This window comes from Triticum aestivum, chromosome 1B, assembly GCF_018294505.1.
Source record: "Triticum aestivum cultivar Chinese Spring chromosome 1B, IWGSC CS RefSeq v2.1, whole genome shotgun sequence".
NCBI lineage: Eukaryota > Viridiplantae > Streptophyta > Magnoliopsida > Poales > Poaceae > Triticum > Triticum aestivum.
This window is the reverse complement of record NC_057795.1, coordinates 50,963,283-50,986,982: the sequence shown is the minus strand read 5'-3', so window position 1 is coordinate 50,986,982 and position 23,700 is coordinate 50,963,283. Positions and strand designations below refer to the sequence as shown.

At 48.6% G+C, this 23,700-nt stretch overlaps 1 protein-coding gene across 1 annotated transcript; it reads right to left on the bottom strand.

Annotated features, from left to right (window-relative positions):
- Window positions 1-19,521: 19,521 nt before the first annotated feature.
- On the bottom strand, window positions 19,522-21,445 carry LOC123086191 (uncharacterized). Its single transcript, XM_044507910.1, has 3 exons — window positions 20,779-21,445; window positions 20,288-20,472; window positions 19,522-19,810 (listed from the first exon to the last, which is right to left on the bottom strand). The coding sequence occupies exons 1-2, from the start codon at window positions 21,398-21,400 to the stop codon at window positions 20,363-20,365; spliced, it is 732 nt and encodes a 243-aa protein (XP_044363845.1). The 5' UTR covers window positions 21,401-21,445; the 3' UTR covers window positions 19,522-19,810; window positions 20,288-20,362.
- Window positions 21,446-23,700: the final 2,255 nt, after the last annotated feature.

Below are 23,700 nucleotides of genomic sequence, written 5' to 3'. Positions count from 1 at the left end.
CAGCAACCTGAACCTGCTTTATCAGGATACAGTGCGGAAAATGGGCATAGATCCCTCAAGGATTAAACCCACAAAGACGACCTTTAAAGACGTCATACCAGGTGTAGAGGCCGGTTGTACAGGCTCAGTTACACTCGAAGTGGTCTTCGGATCCCCGGATAATTTCCAAAGCGAGGAGTTAATCTTCGACATAGTCCCGTTCCGCAGTGGCTATCACGCCCTGCTCGGACGAACCGCATTTGCAAAGTTCAATGCGGTGCCGCACTACGCATATCTCAATCTCAAGATGCCAGGCCCTCGTGGAGTCATTACGGTCAATGGAAACACCGAACTCTCTCTTCGAACAGAGGAGCACACGGCGGCCCTCGCGGTGGAAGTACAAAGTAGCCTCTCAAGGCAATTCTCCAGTCCGGCTGTTTAGCGTCCGGACACCGTCAAGCGCGCCCGGAGTAACCTACAACAAGACCGTCTGGCACGTTCTGAGCTAGCATAGCAGTGCGCCCCAACCCCAGCCCTCGCGAGATTGCGAAACCAGTACCACGCGTACATAATTATGCTCTGGAAATACCATGGGCATAAGGGGAGGGGTGAGGGAGTCCTGGACTAGGGGGTGTCCGGATAGCCGAACTATCATCATCAGCCGGACTCCAAGACTATGAAGATACAAGATTGAAGACTTCGTCCCGTGTCCGGATGGGACTTTCCTTGGCGTGGAAGGCAAGCTTGACAATACGGATATGTAGATCTCCTACCATTGTAACCGACTCTGTGTAACCCTAGCCCTCTCCGGTGTCTATATAAACCAGATGGCTTTAGTCCATAGGACAAACAACAATCATACCATAGGCTAGCTTCTAGGGTTTAGCCTCCTCGATCTCGTGGTAGATCTACTCTTGTAACACACATCATCAATATTAATCAAGCAGGACGTAGGGTTTTACCTCCATCAAGAGGGCCCGAACCTGGGTAAAACATCGTGTCCCTTGTCTCATGTTACCATCCGCCTAGACGCACAGTTCGGGACCCCCTACCCGATATCCACCGGTTTTGACACCAACATTGGTGCTTTCATTGAGAGTTCCTCTGTGTCCTCACCAATAGGCTCGATGGCTTTTTCGATCATCATCAACGACGCAGTCCAGGGTGAGACCTTCCTCCCCGGACAGATCTTCGTATTCGGCGGCTTTGCACTGCGGGCCAATTCGCTTGGCCATATGGAGCAGATCGAAAGCTACGCCCCTGGCCGTCAGGTCAGATTTGGAAGTTTGAACTTCACGGCTGACATCCGCGGGGACTTGATCTTCGATGGATTTGAGCCACAGCCAAGCGCGCCGCACTGTCACGACGGGCATGATCTAGCTCTGCAGCCGGACAGTACCCTGGAGGCCGCACTCGAGCCCGCTCCGATCTTCAATTCGGAGCCGGCTGCGCAGATCGAGGACGGATGGCTAGACACCGCCTCGGGGGCTGCAACCTCTATGGCGATAGAGCCGAACACTGACCTTGTCCCTCATGAAGCTCGTGACTTCGAGGTGCCGGACTCCGAACCTCCCGCGCCCCCTCCAATCGAATCCGATTGGGCGCCGGTCATGGAGTTCACCGCAGCAGACATCTTTCAACACTCACCTTTCGGCGACATCTTGAGTTCGCTAAAGTGTCTCTCGTTATCAGGAGAGCCCTGGCCGGACTGCGGTCAGGACGGTTGGGATGCGGATGACGAAGAAATTCAAAGCCCACCCACCACCCACTTAGTAGCCACTGTCGACGATCTAACCGACATGCTAGACTACGACTCCGAAGACATCGACGGTATGGACGACGATGCCGGAGACGACCAAGAACCAGCACCTACCGGGCACTGGAAAGCCACCTCATCATATGACATATACATGGTGGATATCCCAAAGGATGGGAATGGTGAAGGAACAGCGGAGGATGACCCCTCCAAGAAACAACCCAAGTGCCGACGTCAGCAGCGGCGCTCTAAATCCCGCCACAGCAAGAATGAAGATTCCGGCACCGGAGATAATAACACACCAGACAGTGCCGAAGACAACCCACGCCAGCAAGATTCAGCATAGGAGGACGGAGACGCCAGCCCTCATGAGAGAGCGGCAGAAGAAGAGGTAGAGGATTATATGCCTCCCTCCGAAGACGAGGCAAGCCTCGACGACGACGAATTCATCGTGCCTGAGGATCCCGTCGAACAAGAGCGTTTTAAACGCAGGCTTATGGCCACGGCAAACAGCCTTAAGAAAAAGCAGCAACAGCTTAGAGCTGATCAAGATCTGCTAGCCGACAGATGGACTGAAGTCCTCGCGGCCGAAGAGCATGAGCTCGAACGCACCTCCAAAAGCTACCCTAAACGCAAGCTGCTCCCCCAATTAGAGGATGAGGCGTATGAACCTGCATCACCAGCAGACAATACGGCTGACCGACCACCCCGTGGTCGCGACAGAGAGGCCCCTAGGCCCTTCACTAGAACCGTACCCCGACATCGCTCAAAAAGCACAAGGCCATAGGGGAACGCTCCGGACTTGCGAGATATATTGGAGGATAAGGCAAGACAATCAAGATCGATCTATGGATCGCGTGGGCGCCCCATGATACGTGACGACAACCTTCGCGCTGGACACAGCAAGTCCGGCCGGGCCGAACAAAATAGACAAAGCTCTTTTGAGCTCCGTTGTGATATCGCCCAGTACAGAGGCGCCGCACACCCACTATGCTTCACAGATGAAGTAATGGATCATCAAATCCCCGAAGGGTTTAAACCCGTGAATATTGAATCTTACGATGGCACAACAGACCCCGCGGTTTGGATCGAAGACTATCTCCTCCACATCCACATGGCCCGCGGTGACGATCTTCACGCCATCAAATATCTCGCACTCAAACTTAAAGGACCAGCCCGACATTGGCTTAACAGCCTGCCAGCAGAGTCAATCGGGAGTTGGAAGACCTGGAAGCCGCATTCCTCGATAACTTCCAGGGAACGTATGTGCGACCACCAGACGCTGATGACCTAAGCCACATAATTCAGCAGCCAGACGAATCGGCCAGACAATTCTGGACACGGTTCTTAACCAAGAAAAACCAAATTGTCGACTGTCCGGATGCGGAGGCCCTCGCGGCCTTCAAGCATAACATCTGTGACGAGTGGCTTGCCCGGCACCTGGGACAGGAAAAGCCGAAATCCATGGCAGCCCTCACATCACTCATGACCCACTTCTACGCGGGTGAGGACAGCTGGCTAGCACGCAGCAACAACCTCAGCAAAAATTCTGGCAGTTCGGATATCAAGGACCGTAATGGCAGGTCGCGTCGCAACAAAAACAAACGCCGCATTAACGGCGATAATAGTGAAGATACGGCAGTCAATGCTGGATTCAGAGGCTCTAAACCCGGTCAGCGGAAAAAGCCATTCAAAAGAACTACTCCGGGTCCGTCCAATTTGGACCGAATACTCGACCGCTCGTGCCAGATACACGGCACCCCCGAAAAGCCAGCCAACCACACCAACAGGAACCGTTGGGTATTCAAACAGGCAGGCAAGTTAATTGCCGAAAACAATGACAAGGGGTTGCATAGCGATGACGAGGAAGAGACCCGACCGCTGAACAATAGAGGACAGAAGGGTTTCCCCCACAGGTGCGGACGGTGAACATGATATACGCAACGCACATACCCCAAAGGGAATGGAAGCGTGCACTTAGGGATGTATACGCGATGGAGCCAGTTGCCCCGAAGTTCAATCCATGGTCCTCCTGCCCGATCACCTTTGATCGAAGGAACCACCCCACCAGCATCCGCCACGGCGGATTCGCCGCATTGGTCTTAGACCCAATCGTCAATGGATTTCACCTCACCAGAGTCCTGATGGACGGCGGCAGCAGCCTGAATCTGCTTTATCAGGATACAGTGTGCAAAATGGGCATAGACCCCTCAAGGATTAAACCTACCAAGACGACCTTCAAAGGCGTCATACCAGGTGTAGAAGCCAATTGTACAGGCTCAATTACACTGGAAGTGGTCTTCGGATCCCCGGATAACTTCCGAAGCGAGGAGTTAATGTTCGACATAGTTCCGTTCCGCAGCGGCTATCCTGCTCTGCTCGGACGTACCGCGTTCGCAAAGTTCAACGCGGTGCCGCACTATGCATACCTCAAGCTCAAGATGCCAGGCCATCAAGGAGTCATCACGGTCAACGGAAACACTGAACGCTCTCTCCGAACGGAAGAACACACAACGGCTCTCGTGACAGAAGTACAGTGCAGCCTCTTAAGGCAATTCTCGAGTCCGGCCGTCAAGCGACCGGACACGGCTAAACGCGCCCGGAGTAACCTACAACAAGACCACATGGCACGTTCCGAGCACGCGTAGCAGTGCGGCCCCAACCCCAGCCCCTGTAAAACGTCAAGACAGGTCCTTCGCGTACACCATTACGCTCTGAAGATACCATGGGCAGGGGGAGAGGGGCACGACCACGATAGGCTCAGGATGCAGCTCAACCACACCAGGGGCTCTCAAGTGTGTCGTTCTTTTTTTCTTTTTCCTTTTTATTTTTACCCACAGGACTCCATTCGTCAGAGGCCCTGTCCAGCAGCAGACCTGCCGAACTCACGATGCAACAGCCAGGGAAGGAGAAAGGCTACAACGAATATCCAGGTGGTCTCCATGACGAGCATTAAATCTGTTTTATGCACCATTCCGCAGCCTACCCCTGGAGGGGGACATGTTTAATAGTCCCATCCCTTGCTTATCACACCATTTGTATCGTTCTGCATTTACAGCAGTTTTTCTTGAATAAGTAATGCAACACCTTTTTGCTTCCAATTGCATTTCTTTCTTATACATATGTTCATTTATGACATATTGCATCCGTACATTTTGGTACGGCTAAATACACCAGGGGCTTATGTTTCCCGCATCGTGGTGCGATAAGTCCGAACACTTTCACAAGTGTGGCACCCCGAACTTATAGCATTATATGCATCGGCTCCGAATCATGTCTTGGGTCAATAGTTGGGTTTGCCCGGCTCCCATGTTTTGGTACCTTACGTTCCGTTGTATCGGCTAAGGTAGCACTGGGAGAACCACTGCAATTGCGCCCCAGTTGAGCTGGGCGAGCGCCTCAGTGGAGAAAGCTAAAACTGACCGTCATGATGAGGCGAGAGTTGGTCGCTGTTCGAGAGGTTTTTTGCGAGTCCCTAAAGACTTATGCCGCTTAGAGCGAGGAGCCGGCTTTTGTCCGGCCCAGGCGTGGATAGCACCCCAAATTCGGCCTTCCGAAGACTAGGGGCTTCGCCGAAATTTAAAATTATAGAATTCTATGGCTAAGTGAGAGTGTTCAAGCATTATAAGTCCGGTTGCCTTGTTCGTTGTGTTGAGCGCCTCCCTAGATGGACCCAAAAATGGGAACAAGAGTGCTCAAGTTTATCCCAAACACCCCAGCACTCGCGGCATGGGGGCTGAAGCCGACGACTTGCCATCTCTCAAATTTGATAAACAGCCGCACAGAAGGTAATATTTTAAATTAACAAGCGTTGCTTAGCGCATATGAACTAAGTTTTCAGCGCACAGGATAACAAAATGCGAGTCTACTAAAATATTACATCTTTGGAGCACTCACCCGCAATAGTGCGGGCACCCTTCAGCACAGTCTTATAATACATCTCGGGAGTACGATACTCCTTGCCCTGCGGTGGCGCATCCGTCACAAGCTTCCGAGCATCCATCTTGCCCCAGTGCACCTTTGCACGGGCAAGGGCCCGACGGGCACCTTCAATACAGGAGGAGTGCTTGATGACTTCAACCCATGGACACAAATCCATCAGCCGCCGCACTAGGCCGAAGTAGCTCCCAGGCATGGCCTCCTTCGGCCACAGCCGAACAATGAGGCCCTTCATGGCCTGTTCGGCCGCCTTGTGGAGCCCGACCAGCTGCTTCAGCTAGTCGCTAAGGGGCACCGGATGTCCGGCCTCAGCATACTGAGACCAGAAGACCTTCTTCGTTGAGCTCCCCTCCTCGGCCCGGTAGAACGCGGCAGCATCGGACACGCTGCGAGGAAGATCTGCGAACGCTCCTGGAGAGCTCCGAATTCGAGTAAGCAACAGGTAATTAACAATCACATGCTTACTTTGCATGAAAAATGCCTTACCCGCTGCTATTTTCTTCAACGCCTCGATCTCTTGGAGGGCCTTGTAGGCTTCGGCCTTAGCGGCTTTGGCACTCTCAAGAGCCGTTGCAAGCTCAGACTCTCGAGTCTTCGAGTCACGCTCCAGGCTCTCATATTTTTTCACGAGATCCTGGAGCTCTTGCTGTACCTCCGCCACCCGCGCCTCCTGCTTCTCTCGCTCGGTGCGCTCCGCGGCCGCATTACGTTCGGCCGCGGCCACCGCCTCCTTCAGGGTAGCCGCCTCGTTAGTGGCCCCTGCAATACCCACGTTATCCTTGTCATTCTTCTTGCAACCAAAATCCTTTTCTGTAAGGTACAATTTTAATAAGGTGTTACTCACCTTCCTTGTCCTCGAGCTGCTTCTTGGCACGGCCGAGCTCGTTCTCGGACCGCTCGAGGCTTTGCTTCAAAGTATTGACCTCCGCAGTCAGTGCGGCAAAGGTCGGCAGCACAGCCTGCAATCCCATATTGACATATTTTTTATGACTCCTGCGTATATCTTTTTAGATCCTCAGTCCGGCTTTTCTTTCCGAACACCGAGCCAAGCATCAGGGGCTACTATCTATGCGGTACTATTTTACATATATCAAAATTCTTACCTCAAAGCCTGTTAGAAGGCTGCTACAGGCTTCGGTCAGCCCGCTCTTGGCGAGCTGAACCTTCTGAATCACCGCACTCATAATAGTGCGGTGTTCCTCTTCGATGGAGGCGCCATTGAGCGCCTCCAGCAAGCTATCCGGCGCCTCCGGTTGGACGGAGGCTGCCGGCGTCACGGTCTTGCCCTTCTTACGAAGGGGCCGCCCGCCGGACTCCGGAGCCACTATGGGTTCTGGGGCCGAGTCCGGTGCAAAGTCCGGGAGGTTGTCCTGCGACACCTCCGGTGCCTCCTCCTCCTGGTGGGTCCTTTCCCGGGATCCCACCTCGGCATCGTCCGCATCACGGGGGTGGAGGCGGTCGGAAGAGAATCCATATCCGACGCACCTAAGGACCCGCTCGACGAAGCGGGAAGATCATCCTTGGGTGGACTGCAGGGTTGTATGCGGCATTAAAAAGACATTGTGTGGCAAAAAAGAAAAACCATGAAGTTATTCGGGAGTCCGGATACTTACGATCTCGCCAGGGGCTTGGCCCTTGGAGGCCAGTCCTTGTCGTCGTCACTGGCGTTGGCAGAGCAGTCCGAGGAAAGAGTTTTTCCCTTCTTGGACCCTTCGGCCTCCCTCGTTGGGGAGGCCTTCCTTTTCTTCCCTCCCCCCGCTGGGGGAGAGGCTTTCTTTTTCTCCTCCTCGCCTTTGTGGGAGGAGTCTACCTCGGAGTCATCATCCGATAGCACCTGAAAACGGGAACTCTTCCGAGTGCCCGTGGCCTTCTTCTTGGCCTTCTTCTCCGGCACCACGTGGGGTGCCGGAGCCAGCAGCCCCGTTAAGCGGGCGTCCGCTGGGTCCTCTGGTAATGGGGCCGGACAGATAGTCTATTCGGCCTTCTTCAGCCAGCCATGTCAAAGGAAAGGGAGTTTATATCCCGCATAGAGTCAAACTATGGAAAACAAGCGTCCCGTAAAGGACAAAATCGCTTACCTCGTCAGCCGGACGCTGCGAGCTGAATCCGTGATCTTCGGTAGCGGATGCGGGAGTCTCGGCGCCCTTGAACAGCACCTTCCAGACATCTTCGTACGTAGTGTCGAAGAGTCCGCTTAAAGTCTGGTGCTGCGGCGGATCGAACTCCCACATGTTGAAGCCCCGTCGTTGGCACGGGAGGATCCGGCGGATGAGCATGACCTGGACTACGTTGACAAGCTTGAGCGTGCCGGCGCTAACTTTTGCTAAATCCGGCGTAAAACGACGTCTTGGGGCCCTGACTGGGGCATTTTTTACTCGCCGGCGTCAAAAAAAGTGCCTGGGGGGGCTTCTTGGGGGCCTTAGTGGAGATGCCCTAGCCAACCGACCGACCGACCGACCGTGCTAACCCGCACGACTCCTTGACTCATCAAACTCCCATGGACGACGATCTTGATGAACTTCCGGCACCGCACTCCGGCACCACCTCTCCCGTCAGCGATCACCTTTCACCGCCTTGCTGACGACAGCCCGCCGTCTCCCTCCATGTCGCTGCACGGAACGACAATCGTCTGCTCCACCTCGTCGCTGCACCGCCCAGCGACTTTATCGCCCGCTCCTCCTCGTCGCTGCACCACCCAGCGACCATATCGCCCGCCCCGAGGCGCTAGTCGGGTCGCCACCCCGGGGCAAGCGCGGCTTCAAACCGACCTTGCTCTGATACCAATTGTTGAGATTCTGCCACAGGATCGATCACATCAAATCACGAACACACGCGATAGAAAAACTGATAGCCAAGGGTACGTGTCATACCCTAAAAATTCCTCTTTTTATTTTCTCCTTTTCTTGCCATGGTTACAAAACTCACGGCCAAGTGCATATATTATATATATATATATATATATATATATATATATATATATATATATATATATATATATATATATATATATATATATATATATGCACAGCAGCCACCGGCCCAACACAAAACTAATCCTATACGTACTAGATGTCCTAATACAACTCGGACACTCACGCGTGTACTACCAGCTAACCTAGTACAAACGACTAGGACTCCTAATAGTACTACCAATATGCATCTTAGCCGGACTATTTCCTATGATTCTCCTAATCTAATTGACTACTAATCAGTACCAGCATTTTAATCAAGATTACTGCTAACACCTCGCTCGAGCCGCGCTCGCCTCACGCCGCTGGCGCGACATAGCCTCAAGCTCCCCCTTCCTGCGCCGCTTTCGCGAGCTCCACCCCCGGTCACCCATCCTCGGCCTCTTCGCCTCGCAGCCAGACCTCCAGCAGCTCCCCATCTTCCACCCCGCGGCCGCCGTCCGCTCCGACCCGGACCTCGTAGCCGCCGCGCGCGGGGGCGACTTCCTGCTCACCCGCCTCGAGGACGACACGGCGTGGCGCTTCCGGGACTGCCGCAACGGGTGCCTCCTCCTCTGCAGAGGCGACTCCGTCTCCCTCTACGACCCCGTCTCCCACCGGCACGTCGCCGTGCCCCGTCCACGGAACGACGAACCACTCCTCCCTGTACTACCACCCGGAGCAGCGGAGTACATATGGGACTGCTTGCTGGACGGCCATGGAGAATTCCGCGTGGTCACCGTGCAGCGAGAGGGCCAAAGGTTGCGCGGCATGGAGTACGCCTCCCGCACGGCCGAGTGGCGCATCCACCCGTGGGTGGACGGCATCCGCATGCCTGCACATGCGCAGAGCATGTGACCGATGCTCGCTGCTGCGGCCGGGCTCATCTTCTCGAGATATGACCGGAATTCCTCGCTCTTGCTCGACACCAGCACCATGGCATTCTCCATCGTCCCTCTGCCAGTTACAATAGCGACGCACACGATGATGCCGCCGGGAGCATACGCCATCGGAGACACCGAGGCCGATGTGTGTTGCCTTCTGCTTATGGTCGGCAGGACTAGGCTGCAAGTGTGGCTACTCAAGAAGAAGGACGGCGGCGGCGGGCATGCGTGGGAGTCGGAGAAGCAAAGCCATATAATATAGGGTGGGTGGACAGCTTCAACCGGCGGTTCGGCGTCCATATATATGGTGGCTGCTGGGCTTGCAATTGAGTTGCAAGTTTTCTCACTTTTCGTCGTTCATTGATCGAACCATGCATCCTCGCTCGCGTCATCAATTTGCTCGCTCGCGTTGCGTTGCTTGCGTGCGTGCTCACGTCATCAATTGACTCCACTTGGTACTTCCTTTTTTTTCTTCAATCGATTCGGGTGCGCCAGGCGATCCAAACATTTCTTCTTCTTCTTGTTCTTCTTTTCCTCAGCCCACACGTACACGTACTAAAAAGAAGGCCACATCTTTTCTCCATCCACACACGCACACACAGATGAGCGGACGGACTACGTACGACCGAGCAAGAAAAGAAAAACCATTCATTCTTGCACTGCAATGCTCCGGACGGACCGACGGATTTAAATGAAGGGAACCACAAGAATATTACACTTGTTCTACTATGGAAGCTTGCAACTTCTTCTTCTTCTTCTTCTTCTTCTTCTTCTTTTTCTTCCTCTTGGGGAAAACATCCATCCAATCTATTTATCCTCAATCAACCATGCCGGTACAACAAATACCATAAATAATAAAAATTACATCCAAATCCATAGACCACCTAGTGACGACTACAAGCATCTCATCCTCCACGCCGGCCAGCGGGTCCAGACCGCCCCAAACTCCCCAGCCAGCCACAGGTAGGGCTCCCGCGGAAGAGGAAAGTGGTCCGCGCTGCCTGAAGCTAGAACATCGAGCATGCCAGAGCGAGGACAGCCCGTGTCGCCGATGCAAGCAGGGACGAATTCAAGGGGGGACGAGACCCCCCCCCCCCCCCACACACACACACAACGATCGTGTCGTCCCTCAATGGCCTTGAGTTAATCGCTATTTTTTTTGATTCGGTGGGTATAGGTAACGTGCTTTACCCCCCTATCGCTTTAGACTTCTCAATTAACGTGAAGCATCAGCGTCTCAGCCCATATGTACAGCCCAATCTCTTTGCCTTTTTCTTTTGAGGGAAACCCAATCTCTTTGCTAGAAGCACAAAATGAGGATAAGGAAAATAACAGCCCATCATGGAGGACAAGAGAGGCTTTTAGTTGCAAGGCCGTACTACCCACCCACGAGGCCACGACCTGGAGTTGGACCACGCACGCACATATCGCTAGAGCCTATAGGCTAACCTCTTCGTTTCCAAGCCGCTTCTGTAATGGCTGCTGATTGGATCTCTCCATCGCGCCTCCATCGAGAAGAAGGGTCGAAGGGAAGGGGATGCGGGACAGGCAGGCGCTGATCGATCCACGGAGACGGTGCCGCCTTGCCGGCAGACCGGACGCAGTGATGAGCTGCAAGCCTATGGCAGTTTCGGGAGGAGAAAACTGGTACCGAATCAGCAACGTTGGAACCGAAATCGATCGCCCCCGGGGATGTGATGCTGCACTCCGCGACGATGAAACGACGCCAGGATATTGTGCGGTTAGTCTACTTTGCTGATATATATTATAGGAGTACAATGTTTATTTGTACGCTTAGATGGAATTCGCTTACCTGCGTAGATTTGTGTTATCATCACTAAACCTGATTATATACCTTTAACTGAATGAATTGTAAATTGTGTATGTATAATCCTGAATAGGAAAATAATTTATCCATTCTACCACAGAACTGGTTTTACAACCTGAATCTGGCTGTATGATTGAAAGTTTCCATCATAATCAATGAGAAGCTAGTGAAAAAACAGTACCGATTCCAGTCCAACAAATGACCACACTTGATCTAGTGACAGTAAATAGTTGGAGATGCAAAGCTAACGCTTAGGATAGCCATACCTTATGTTCATTTTTTTTACTTGTTGTCTTTCGCCCCCCTATGTCTAAATCCTGGCTCCGTCCCTGGATGCAAGGCCACCCCTCAGCGCCGCTGTCACAGAGCCACGCCATCGCGCCCCTCAGCATCGCGTCCCCGCCAGCAAAGATGTCCCGCGTTGCCACCCACCGTACGAGGAGGAGAAGGGACCCCGACGCTGCCCGGGCTTCGCCCTCCGGCGGCGGCGAGGAGGGAAAGGATGACGGAGCTAGAAGTGGCGGTGGGATGGGGCTCCCGGGCGCTCAGGGGAGTCGGTGCAACTCTAGCTAGATTCGTTGAACGCGACCTGCTTCCACCAGCATGTGCACTACGAGCTGGGTGAGCGCCACAACGTGCCAACACTACCATCTGTTCGCCGTAAAATAAAACATGTAATGATGAATCTTTGTCTCGGCCTTAATCGAATAGCTCAACTCCAGCGATAGATTGATGGTGGTGAAAGCACTCCTTTATCGCCTTGGGACGTACATTCTCTCGCTCACTAGATTCTACTAGCACGGTAAATTCATCTCTCAATCTATTTACTAACAACCCATTTCTCGTCCTTCGACTAGTACTAATCGACCAACCCGACAATACTCGGCCAATTTGAGACTCATGGGTTTTATAAAACATTGTCCTGCAGACTATTATAATTTTTCTTCTTGTTCTGCCATGAAAGCTTGCAACTTCTTCTTCTTCTTCTTCTTTTTGAGAAAATCATCCATCCATTCTATTCATCCTCAACCAATCATGCCGGTACAACAAACGTCATAAATAATAAAAAATTACATCCAGATCCGTAGACCACCTAGCGACGACTACAAGCACGTGAAGAACGCTAGAGCCGCCGCCCTTTTGACCCAGGACAAACAGCCCCTCGCCGCTGGCCCGCGGGTCCAGACCGCCCCAAACTCCCCAGCCAGCCAAAGCCAGGGCTCCAGTGGCAGAGGAAAGCGGTCTGCGCTGCCTGAAGCTAGAACGTCGAGCACACTAGCCTTTAGATATTTTATGTTGACTTCAAAGTCCTATGATTTTATGTTGATCTCAATTGCAAAGGAAAATATAACATAGTATAGCCTTAAAATCCTATGATTTAATGTGATGTCCGTGGCTAAGTAAATTTTTTTTGAATCCATAAATTTACTTTAAACATGCTTTTATAGATGTAATTTTATAATTCTTTGGAAAAAACCTGGGATGCGGTCTGCGTGCCGTCGGATGTAGGCAGACAGTTGAGATCGGCTCTAGAGGGGGATCAATCGTGGAAGATGGTGATTGATCAATCAGCAAGCAACAAGTTTTTTTTTTTGCACAAGCTCAAACCGGCCGGTGGAATATGGGTGGACGACTGAGATCGATGGAAGAAGGGACCGATCTGCGGGAGATGGTCATTGACCAATCACGGAGCATCAAGCAATCCGTGGCCCAACAACAATCCATCTGATGTCGATTAAGGCATGCATTATCAATCTATGGGAGCGTCTCTCTCCGCCTGTTGGACACACAACCTCCATTGCTCACATCGGATGCCGCGGGTGCTGCACATGGAATGGTAAATCGCCCGCCGCTCATCCAAGAAGCCCAGATCCTTCGCAACCATGGTCGGGACGACATCGATGTTCGCCTACTCACCGACGATTTTCTTCTCCGTGAGTCGGTGCTTGTTGAGGAGCCGAATGGTGTAGCGTCGGTCCTCGTGTGCCTGCCGGATCACCGACATAGGCGACACCGAGTACTCTTCTACCATGACGGTGTTGCACTACGCCTATGTGGGCGGGGGCACTAGCTCTTCTACCATGAAATGTAGTACAAAAGATTCCATAAGAAATATTACTCCTATGGAATCCAATCCTATGAATCAAAGGACCAACATAGGAAAAATCATAAGGATTTCAATCCTCTAGAAATCCTATAAAATTCTTTTGAATCAAAGGAGCCCTTAACTGCGGCACAGCTCAGTGTGGGGCATTGTTTCGCTGGCTGCAGTCCTTTTCACCCATCTGATGCGGACTTTTACCAGGCTGGCTGGTGGGCCAAGGCACGGAAAGATAATGAGTTTGAAGTATGTAGATTATAATTATTTATCGTAATTAAGTATATGGATTATAGGTGAAACCATAGTGTGTTGCATTGGTCGCGCATGTCCCCATCAGGTCCTTTTCACATTGACCAAAGACTTTGGGAGCCAACCCAAATCGATCCAAAGCCACGTGCAACGCCCAGAAGAATTAACACTGGAACTGACCTTCTTCATTCTTTTGCTATATTAACTGTGCATATTAATTGCAAAAATATCATTTATCTATTGCCATTGTGAAATTTCAAAGTTTCTACAGACAGCAGAAAATGAAAAGAAATCCAGTCCATACACAACTGTTGAAATAAAGGACTTTATTTATGCCTCTTGCAAAGTCTTTGCAATATAAAGAAAATGTGGCTAATGAGATAGATAAGATAAGCAATGCATAAATTTAAAGGCTAACATGTGTGTTGTCCTAGATTCAACGTTGTTGCATGTTAAATTGGACATGTAATCATGAGTGTGGACCGCATTCGCCACTTCCGACGCATAAGGGCATGGCCAACGGGTAGCCTCGACCTGCTGCCCCACAGGTCCACGCAGGTTCGGAGCTAGGCTCGGACTAAAAGCGATAGCCCTGCAGGTGGAGGTGTAGCTTGCAGAAGAGTCCGCCTCTTCAAGCGTGAAAAGGCAGAGAAAGCGGAAAAATGGACTGAAGGGTGATGCATGCAGGAGAGAGCAAGGGAGAGGAACGAGAACGACGGGCATGCATGTGGGAAGAGAAGTATTGCATGATGGTCCACAAGGTGCAGCCACGGTTGGCTAGTAAATTTAAAAGACGGTGGCCTCATTATTTTTTGTTTTGATAAATAGCTGAGGCAGCATGAAGGAGATGCTTTCATTGTACATGCCCTAAGTCTTCGTGTACGCTCGGTCCTGCCGCATATGGGCTACCAGGTGCAGGATATGGTCCACCTACTAATACTCCAGACATTGGTGCTATACGCTGAAAGGAAAATTGATGCACGTTTGCTATACATGAAGTTATTTCCTACCCAACATCGATTTTGGCATCAACGGGTCTGTTGATAGTTTTGGTACATCTGCCGCCGTGTGCGGTGGGTCATTTCTCCGTCAAGTGATAGTTATATTTTGTTGTCATGTCATATATAGCTGAGGAGGTTACCTATTAAGAATAGGCTCATGAAAAGGTCCAATGTATAATGAACCATAGGGTCCATACATGAGATATACTTAGATCAATCTCAATCTTCTAAGAGGTCACTCCGACAACATCAGGATTCTTGTTATTCAGATGAACTGAATTTCAGGTACTCATATAGATGAAGCTAATCGGGTATGTAAACTACTCAGATGGACATCCAACAAAGATATCTGAGGCATCAAGATGATAGTGGAACATACGTTATTTGTATTAACTCCACTAGTTACAACTTTGTAGTGGGTTTAATCAATGTAACACTTTAATCCCCTGTAACGGTAGAGGCTAAGGGTTCGACGCACTCTATATGGGCCACTCACAAGCTCGTAGACAGGGGTTTGCATTTCATTGTAATCCCCATCAGACATAGAGAAAGAAAAGCCCAGAGCTCAAGACGTAGGGTTGTTACCTCTTCAGAGAGTAACCCGAACTTGTAAAACTTGTTGTGTCACATTGCACCTAGCTAGATCCAGCATCTCTCCTACCCCTATCTCATTGTCCAAACTTCACGACAATAGCCAACTTCAACATGTGCAATAATCCCTCAGTAAGGTATAATGGCATCTTCAACGCTGACCCACAAATAGACACGATAAATATCCATTTTATGCCCGAATATGGTCCGCATAGAGGGGTCCATCCAATGCGATTCATAAAATAATACGGTTCGGAGGAGAGGAAGTAGGTGGGGACCATACATGTGGTGGGATATTGCGGCGTGCTGTCCGGTTGGGAGGAGACAGAGGAGATGGGGCCATGCATGTGAAGAGAGAAAAAAAAGGAGGACCATGCAGAGGCTTTGTATTGGTCAAATGCATGTCTGGACCCCGCAAAGCTCCCCCATGTTTGTCTCGGATTTACCGAAAAACAGACGTCCGGATCATTTCGCGGACCGACGGGCCCCCCATTGGATGACAAAAGTTGGCACAAATGGTCCGGCCAATACCATCCGGACATATGCCAGAGCTTTGAGGGTCTCCTTTGGAGATGCCCTAAGACCTTTTAGATGTACTACTTTGTTAATGCATGACCCATCTCAACTCATGATATTTATTGGAGCCTTGTTGTAGCTGACTCTTAATCCACAACGTGCTTCCCTTCTCTTTCCTATTCTCTCTCATCCAACTCAATAGAATATAATATTTTAGTCCTTGTAGTCCCCTTACATCAGCTTATTGTCTTTGCCTCAGGGCAACTCCAATATCATGCACCAAATCAACCCTAATTGTCCGGACCACGCAGTCCGAACACTCTATGTCATCGAACGTTGTGTATCAAGCGTTTGCAGCTCGGTCTGGATTTATGAAATGCCGCAAACTGGAAGCAAAGCCAGGGGAGGTCTGCGGCCGTCCGGATATCTGCCATGTAAGCGTCGGTCACCCGGACCCAACCAAACGGATGCGGAACGGGCTCATTTGAACAATTACACCAATGTCTCCACGCGAAAGCCCACATTTTTTCTGCTCTCTGCTTTGTTCGCCGCCCACCACGAATTCCCGCTTATTTCGTCGTCCAACGCCGCGATGGACCATTTTTTATTCCTTTTCTTCCTTTAGCTGTTGTTTCTTTTATTTCCAATTTTCTGTGGGTTTCTGCTTTTTCTTGTAGTTTTCCCTTTTTTTGTAAGTTTCATGTACAATAAACATTTTCCTAATATACAGTGAATGTGCTTTAATACATGTTGGAAAAAATAGTGCATGTTGAACATTTTTAAATATACATTAACATATTCCAATATATGATGAACATTTTTAATACTCCCTCTGTCCCATAATGTAAGAGTGTTCTTCATACGAGTGTAGTGTCAAAAATGTTCTTATATTATGGGACGGAGGAGTACATGGTAAGCTTTTTTTAATATAATTGATAAGTATTCAATAGAAGGTAAAATCTTGATATATGATGAACTTTTTTAATTGACATTGAATATGTTTTTACTACTTTTCATATTATTCAATAGGTTTTTTCAGAGAAACAACCATAGAGCAAAAACAAAAGCCCAAGTGAGCTGGCCAGAGTGGCCCGACCCATTGCACCTTGGTCAGGAGTAGCCTTGACTCTTTTTTTGAATTATTGTGAATCCACTTATATCGCATATTGAATAATCAAATTCTTAAGACGCTAGGCACCAGATTCCTGTCTCTTATATCACATTGGACGCGCCAGTGTTATAAATCGCCTTTTTTACGGGTGCTACTGCTATATATCGCTTAGCATGAGCCCAAACAAGCACTCACCTACAGCACCCCGTGGTGCCCACTGCTATAACAGTTCATTTTTTAGCGCTGGGTCTCCTACGGGCGCCCTGTATCTGGCCTTCAGCAAGACTCGTTGAGGGGGCCCGAGATAGGCCGGCCCACGCGCGCGGCAGGTCACGACCTCTTTTTCTTTTTCTTTTTTCTGTTCTCGTATTGCTTTATTTTTGTAATTTCTTTATACTCTAAATATACTCTCTCTCTCTCTCTCTCTCTCTATATATATATATATATATATATATATATATATATATATATTGCAAAAAACACATTTCAAAATATGAATGTGTATAGAAAAATTGTTAATCATGTATTAAAAAATGATAAATTTGTTATCATGTATATAAAAATGTTACTCAAGCATTTAAAAAAATGTGAATAAGTATTTAAAAAAATTTAATCAAGCATTTGGGAAATGTTAAATGTGTATATAAATTTTTTTGATCATGTATTAAAAAATGATGAAATTTTTGATCATGTATATAAAAATGTTAATTTAGAATTTGAAAAAATGTTGAAAAAGTATTGAAATTATTTTAACCAAGCATTTGAAAAAATTTAAATGTGTATAGAAATAATGTTGACCATGTATCAAATGATGAAAAAATTTGATCATGTATATGAAAATGTTAATCAAGAATTCAAAAAATGTTGAACAAGTGTTTGTAAAATGTTAATCAAACATTTGAAGAATGTTCAATGTGTAAAGAAAAAATGTTGACCATGTATTTTAGAAAATTTAATCAAGCATTTTAAAAAATGTTAAAAATTTATAGAAAAAAATGTTTATCATGTATTCAGAAAATGTTAATCTTGTATTTGAAAAATGTTAAAAATGTGTATAGAAAAGACCATGTATTTTTTAAAATTTTATTGGCAAAACATTAGACGTTTATTTTAAAAATGTTGTTGGCATGTACAAAAAATGTAAAATAATAACCAAAAGAACAAAGAAAACCGAAAAAAGAAGTGAAATAAAAAAAAGAAACATGAAAATGGAAAAAAAGAAATAAAATGCAACAAAGAATAAAAAATTGGAGAAGAAGAAAAATAAAAGAAAATAAACTTGGCTGAATAGCCTCAAGTAGGATGCGCCCCCATGACTTATCACGAGAGGGACCTAGCAGCACCTGCGATCCACCTGGAGATCAAGGATCGATACCTGCTTCTCCTATTTCCTCTCCTATTTTTAATCGCTACACGCGCGCGAGTGGACCAGCCCAATACGACGTAGGAGGATTCAGTGAGAGTTCCCTCTCGTCTCGCTTAATGCGAGATATAGACGCTGCGTTCTCCTACATCGTTGGTTGACGAGACCTCATGCTTGCAGGCAGTCGAGGCTACGCTTGAGCATGGAGGGCCAGCCCAGTTTGGCAAGCTCACTTAAGCGTTTTTTTGTTCTTTCTCTTCGGTTATAGTCTGTTTTTCTCTGAAAAACAGTTTTTTCAATTTTGTATACCGAGCAAAATATTTAAAGCCCTACTAAAATAAAACTAATTTTTTTAAATATTCCTTATGTGTTAACAAAAATTCAATGTATATTAAAAAATCATTATATTTTGAAAAATGTATGGTGTATGCTTATTAAATGTCCGCCACATATTACAACATATTTTTTTACGTTAAAGACAATGGGAGCGGTTCCCACTGACATATATTTGCCAGTGACAAAAAAAAACTTTCAAAGTTAGACCGAGAGAGGGGGGAGCCTCCCAGCAAAATTGGTGAGAGGATTCACAAGGGCTTATTTTGATCTATGAACCAAGAGTTTAAAGTTTTCCTTGAATTTGGCAAGACAAGATGCATGTGATGGCAACAGACAGTCACTAGGGAGTCATTTCATCTTACATGTATTGTTAGAATTTTAGAAAAAAAACCCTAGAAATGTACTGTTTGATATATTTTTCAAATAAATAGATTAATGGATCTCAAAAACCAAAAATATACTGGCAGAATATAGCAATTTACAATGTCAAATACAGATTCATGTATCTTTAATCGTCGTGGTATACTATTCTCAAGGACATATGTCGTTGCCAACCTTTTTACACCGACTGAAACTGCAAGATGCAAAATCACAATCAACAACTGAAGGAATATATTCGAAAGTGTGGTTCTTTTTCAGAAAATAGTAGTGTGATTTCAGATCCAAGACCATCACTGGTCAATGCCAAGGAGGCTAGGACAACATTTAATTCCTGCTATATAACTTACACCTATATGACTCAAAATAACAGTTTATAATGTTTTTACGATTCTGAAAACACTCCAATGTTCTTTAGAACCAAGACACCTTATAGGCCATTGCATCACAAGAAGTCAAAAAATACAAACACCAGGCAGAAAGAAGAGATCAAGAAACAACAACTACATTGAATTCAGGTCCAAGACCATCACTGGTCTAGGCCGAGGAGGTTACGAGAACATTGAATTCCTGATATAACTTACAACTACATGACCCACAATAACAGTTTATAACGTTCTTACGAATCTGATAACACCCCAATATAATCTTTAGAACTACAAGCCATCTTACAGACTAATGCATTACAATAATTCAGAAATATAAAAACCAAACAGAAACGGGAGATCAAGAAATAACAGCTGGTCTTTGTTGTGGTCATCAAAACGAGGGCTAGGCAGATTTGGAGCTCCCTCCCAACTCAATCAGTTGTATCTCAACACCCAGTAGTGCTGTTAACAACATAGTAACAAAACATCATGAGTGCGGTAGAAGACAAAGATGGCTGATGTTGCGATGCAGGTTCCATGAGGAATTCATTCAGTGCATATACAAGTAAAATGCTACTCCTCTGTTCACTTTTATAAGTCGTTTCAGACAACTGAAATTGAGCTGTTTTACAAGCTGTCTGAAATGTCTAGAGTGTCTTATAAAAGTGAACAGAGGGAGCACTATCAAATTGGCCTAACTTACTTTCTGTGCATATTTATTTAGGAACTACGTATGAATGATTGTCTAGAAGTTGATATATAGGTTGTGTTTCTTATAATCTTTTCTACCATGCACATACATATTTTCAGTAAAAAAATCATTATTTGATATTTTGACTCTGGATATATGCTTGTCAATAGAAATCTCTTCCTAAGTACAAAGTTTATCGTATTTTCAACTTGCACATATGAAGGATAAACGGGGAATATTTTGCTCACAAGGGGTTTAAAGGTGCAATTGTTGATCGCCTTCTTTATATTCAAGTCGGCGGTCCAATCTCATAGCACAATTTCTTATCTGATGAATTCATTCTTCAAAGAAGCTGGGGAAATACATGGCTCCATTTCATCATTGCTCTTGCGCTTCCTACTAGAAGAAGGTGCTTCGTGTTGATTTTCAGCATCTGTAAATAGCAAGATAAAATGGTAAACACACAGTTTTGCTGGCGACCCAATCAGTATCAAAAGATTCAGTCTATCACGACAGTCCCAATGCCAAAAGGTGGTATATTCAGTTCAGTAGGATAGAGAAGCACTGAAGTTAGTACTACTAGTTAAAATTCAGTTTCATCAAATATCACACTTATGTTATAGTGAGTGACTGGGATATATATGACCCCAGGGCCAACACTCCTGATGGGAGCTATGGACATGAGCAAGTTCTCGGCAACAACAGGGGACAGGCAAAGAAACTGCAAGTTCAGTCATACCTCGGCATGCATATGTTTGGGGTGTGGTGGGCCGTTCGCACGGAGAAGTAGGCACCAACGCAGCAGGTGGCCATGGCATTTGGAAAGGGTACGCCATGGTTCGATGACAACGGAACTTATCCTTGAGGCTCAGGTCCTTGAGATCAATGACAAAGTGAGAATACTTGCAACTCATGCAGTAAACAATTGCGAGCCCAGCAGCCACCATTTGGACACCAAACCGCCGGTTGAAGCTGTCCAGCCAGCCTATATGGCTTTGCTTCTCCAACTCCCACGCATGCCCGCCGCCGCCGTCCTTCTTCTTGAGTAGCCAGACTTGCAGCGTAGTCCTGCCGACCATAAGCAAAAGGCAACACACACCGGCCTCGGTGTCTCCGATGGCGTATGCTCCCGGCGGCATCATCGTGTGCGTCGCTATTGTAACTGGGAGAGGGACGATGGAGAAGGAGAATGCCATGGTGCTTGTATCGAGCAGGAGCGAGGAGTTCCGGTCATATCTCGAAAAGATGAGCCCGGCCGCGGCAGCGAGCATCGGTCGCATGCTCTGCGCATGCGCAGGCATGTGGATGCCGTCCGCCCACGGGTGGATGCGCCACTCGGCTGTGCGGGAGGCGTACTCCATGGCGCGCAACCTTTGGCCGTCTCGCTGCACGGTGACCACGCGGAATTCTCCATGGCCGTTCAGCAAGCAGTCCCATAAGTACTCCGCTGCTCCAGCTGCAGGGAAGGGCTCGTCCTTCGGTGGACGGGGCACGCGGACTTGCCGGTGGGAGACGGGGTCGTAGAGGGAAAGGGAGTGGCCTCTGCGGAGGAGGAGGCGGCCGTTGCGGCAGTCCCGGAAGCGCCACGCCGGGTCGTCCTCGAGGCGGGTGAGCAGGAAGTCGCCCCCACGCGCGGCGGCTGCGAGGTCCGGGTCGGAGCGGACGGCGGCCGCGGGGTGGAAGATGGGAAGAGCCAGAACCCGCCGTTCACCGGACGCTGGACGGCCACTTCCTCGTATGACGTATACGTGGTGGACATACCGAAAGAGGATGACGGCGACAATGGGAGGAATCTAGAGGATGAACGTGCTCAGACAATGGGAGAAATCTAGAGGAATCTAGAGGATGAACGTCAACGGCGCCGATCAAAATCGCATTGGGAAAAAGATAACAATACCGGCACCGGAGACATAAACACACCGGATAACGCCGAAGACCAAGACGCCCCTGTCGAGCCAACATCCGATCAGGATGATTGGGAAGAGGGCAAGTCAACCCCGATGATCCTATCGGGAACGAGGCTCGGAGGATAGTAACTACTTACCGACCTCCGAAGAGGATGAAGCCTTGGCGACGAAGACTTCATCATACTAGAGGACCCCCTTGAACAAGAGCGCTTTAAGCGCCGTCTAATAGCCACAACAAGAAGCCTGAAAAAGAAGCGGCAGCAACTTCAAGCCGATCAGGATTTACTCAATGACAGATGGACTAACATCCTGGCAGCCGAGGAATATGGCCTCGAGCACCCAACTAAGAGTTACCCAAAGCGCAGGTGCTCTCCCAATTCGATGATGAGGTCCCAGAGCTTATACCGACAACGCGTAATGCGGCTGATGGGCCTGACCGACCACCTCGTGGCTGGGACAGAGAGGTAACCCAAGCCGAACACCAACCCGCGCCACCTCGCCGTAAAGGCAGAGAAACAACAGCTGCAGGATACACGCACGACCTGTGATAGGACCTGGACAATAGAGCCGGTCATACCAGATCAATTGATGGATCAAGGGGGCGTGCACCAGCGCAAGAAGACGACCATCAGCCTGGCGCAATAAACACAACCTCACCCGGGCCGAAAACCGCATACGGACTCCATCTGAGCTGCATCGTGACGTCGCCCGATACAGAGGAGCCGCACACCCCCTATGCTTCACCGATGAGGCAATGGAGCATCAGTTCCCAGAAGGGTTTAAACCCATGAACATTGAATCATACGATGGCACAACAGATCCCGCAGTATGGATTGAAGACTTTCTTCTCCACATTCATATGGCCCGCGGTGATGACTGACATGCTGTCAAGTGTCGGCATCCTGGATATGGGGGTATCCAGCCCTGCCTGCCTGCGGCCCACCACGTGGCTCCTGTCGTGGTACTAAGTCTGACAGTAGAATAGGGGGTAGGTATGGAGAGGCAAGATCCTAGCTATGGAGTAGTTGTGTACGCAAGAGATTTACGAGTTCAGGCCCTTCTCAGAGGAAGTAACAGCCCTACGTCTCGGAGCCCGGAGGCGGTCGACTGGATTATATGCGTAAGAGTTACAGGGGTGCGAACCCTTCTGCCAGTGGAGGGGGGTGGCTTATATAGAGGATGCCAAGACCCCAGCCAGCCCACGTAGCGGAGGGTTAAAGTACATTAAGGCCTGGCGTTACTGGTAACGCCTTACATAAAGTGTCATCATGACCATAAAGACTACTTAATTACAGACCGTTTGGATATAGAGTAGATCTTGAACTCCTGGTGGTCGAGTGAGTCTTCATGGTCGAGTGTCTTCAAGTTCGTCGAGTGTCTTCCAGTCAGTCGAGTGGAGTCCCTCTAGGTCGACTGGAAGATGACTTCATCTAAAGATGTCCTCGGGGAGGGTACCTTGGACAGGTTCATGACCCTACCCTAGGTACATGACTTCATCATTAGCCCCCGAATGGATCGAGGTTTGAGTGAGGAAGGAGTTGGGAATTCTTTCGACTCCTCTTTCTATGCTATGAGTACGTCTTGTTCTGGATCAAATGACTATAGGTGACAGTATCAACTTCTTTTTCAATCGCCTTGATCCATTCTGGATGTAGGTCGAGTGATCTTTCTACACTTGGAGATCTCCGAGCAACGGATCGCAGGAGATCTTTCGTCTGACAAGTTTCCCTGCGGTTAGCGGATTTAGTGGGATC

What these genes read in the sequence shown, in the direction of transcription:
- LOC123086191 (XM_044507910.1), bottom strand. Translation starts at nt 21,400, where the DNA reads ATGGAGTACGCCTCCCGCACAGCCGAGTGGCGCATCCACCCGTGGGCG. An exon ending in CCAAACATATGCATGCCGAG is followed by an intron (nt 20,473 to 20,778) that starts GTATGACTGAAC and finishes TGCTATTTACAG; the next exon opens with ATGCTGAAAATCAACACGAA.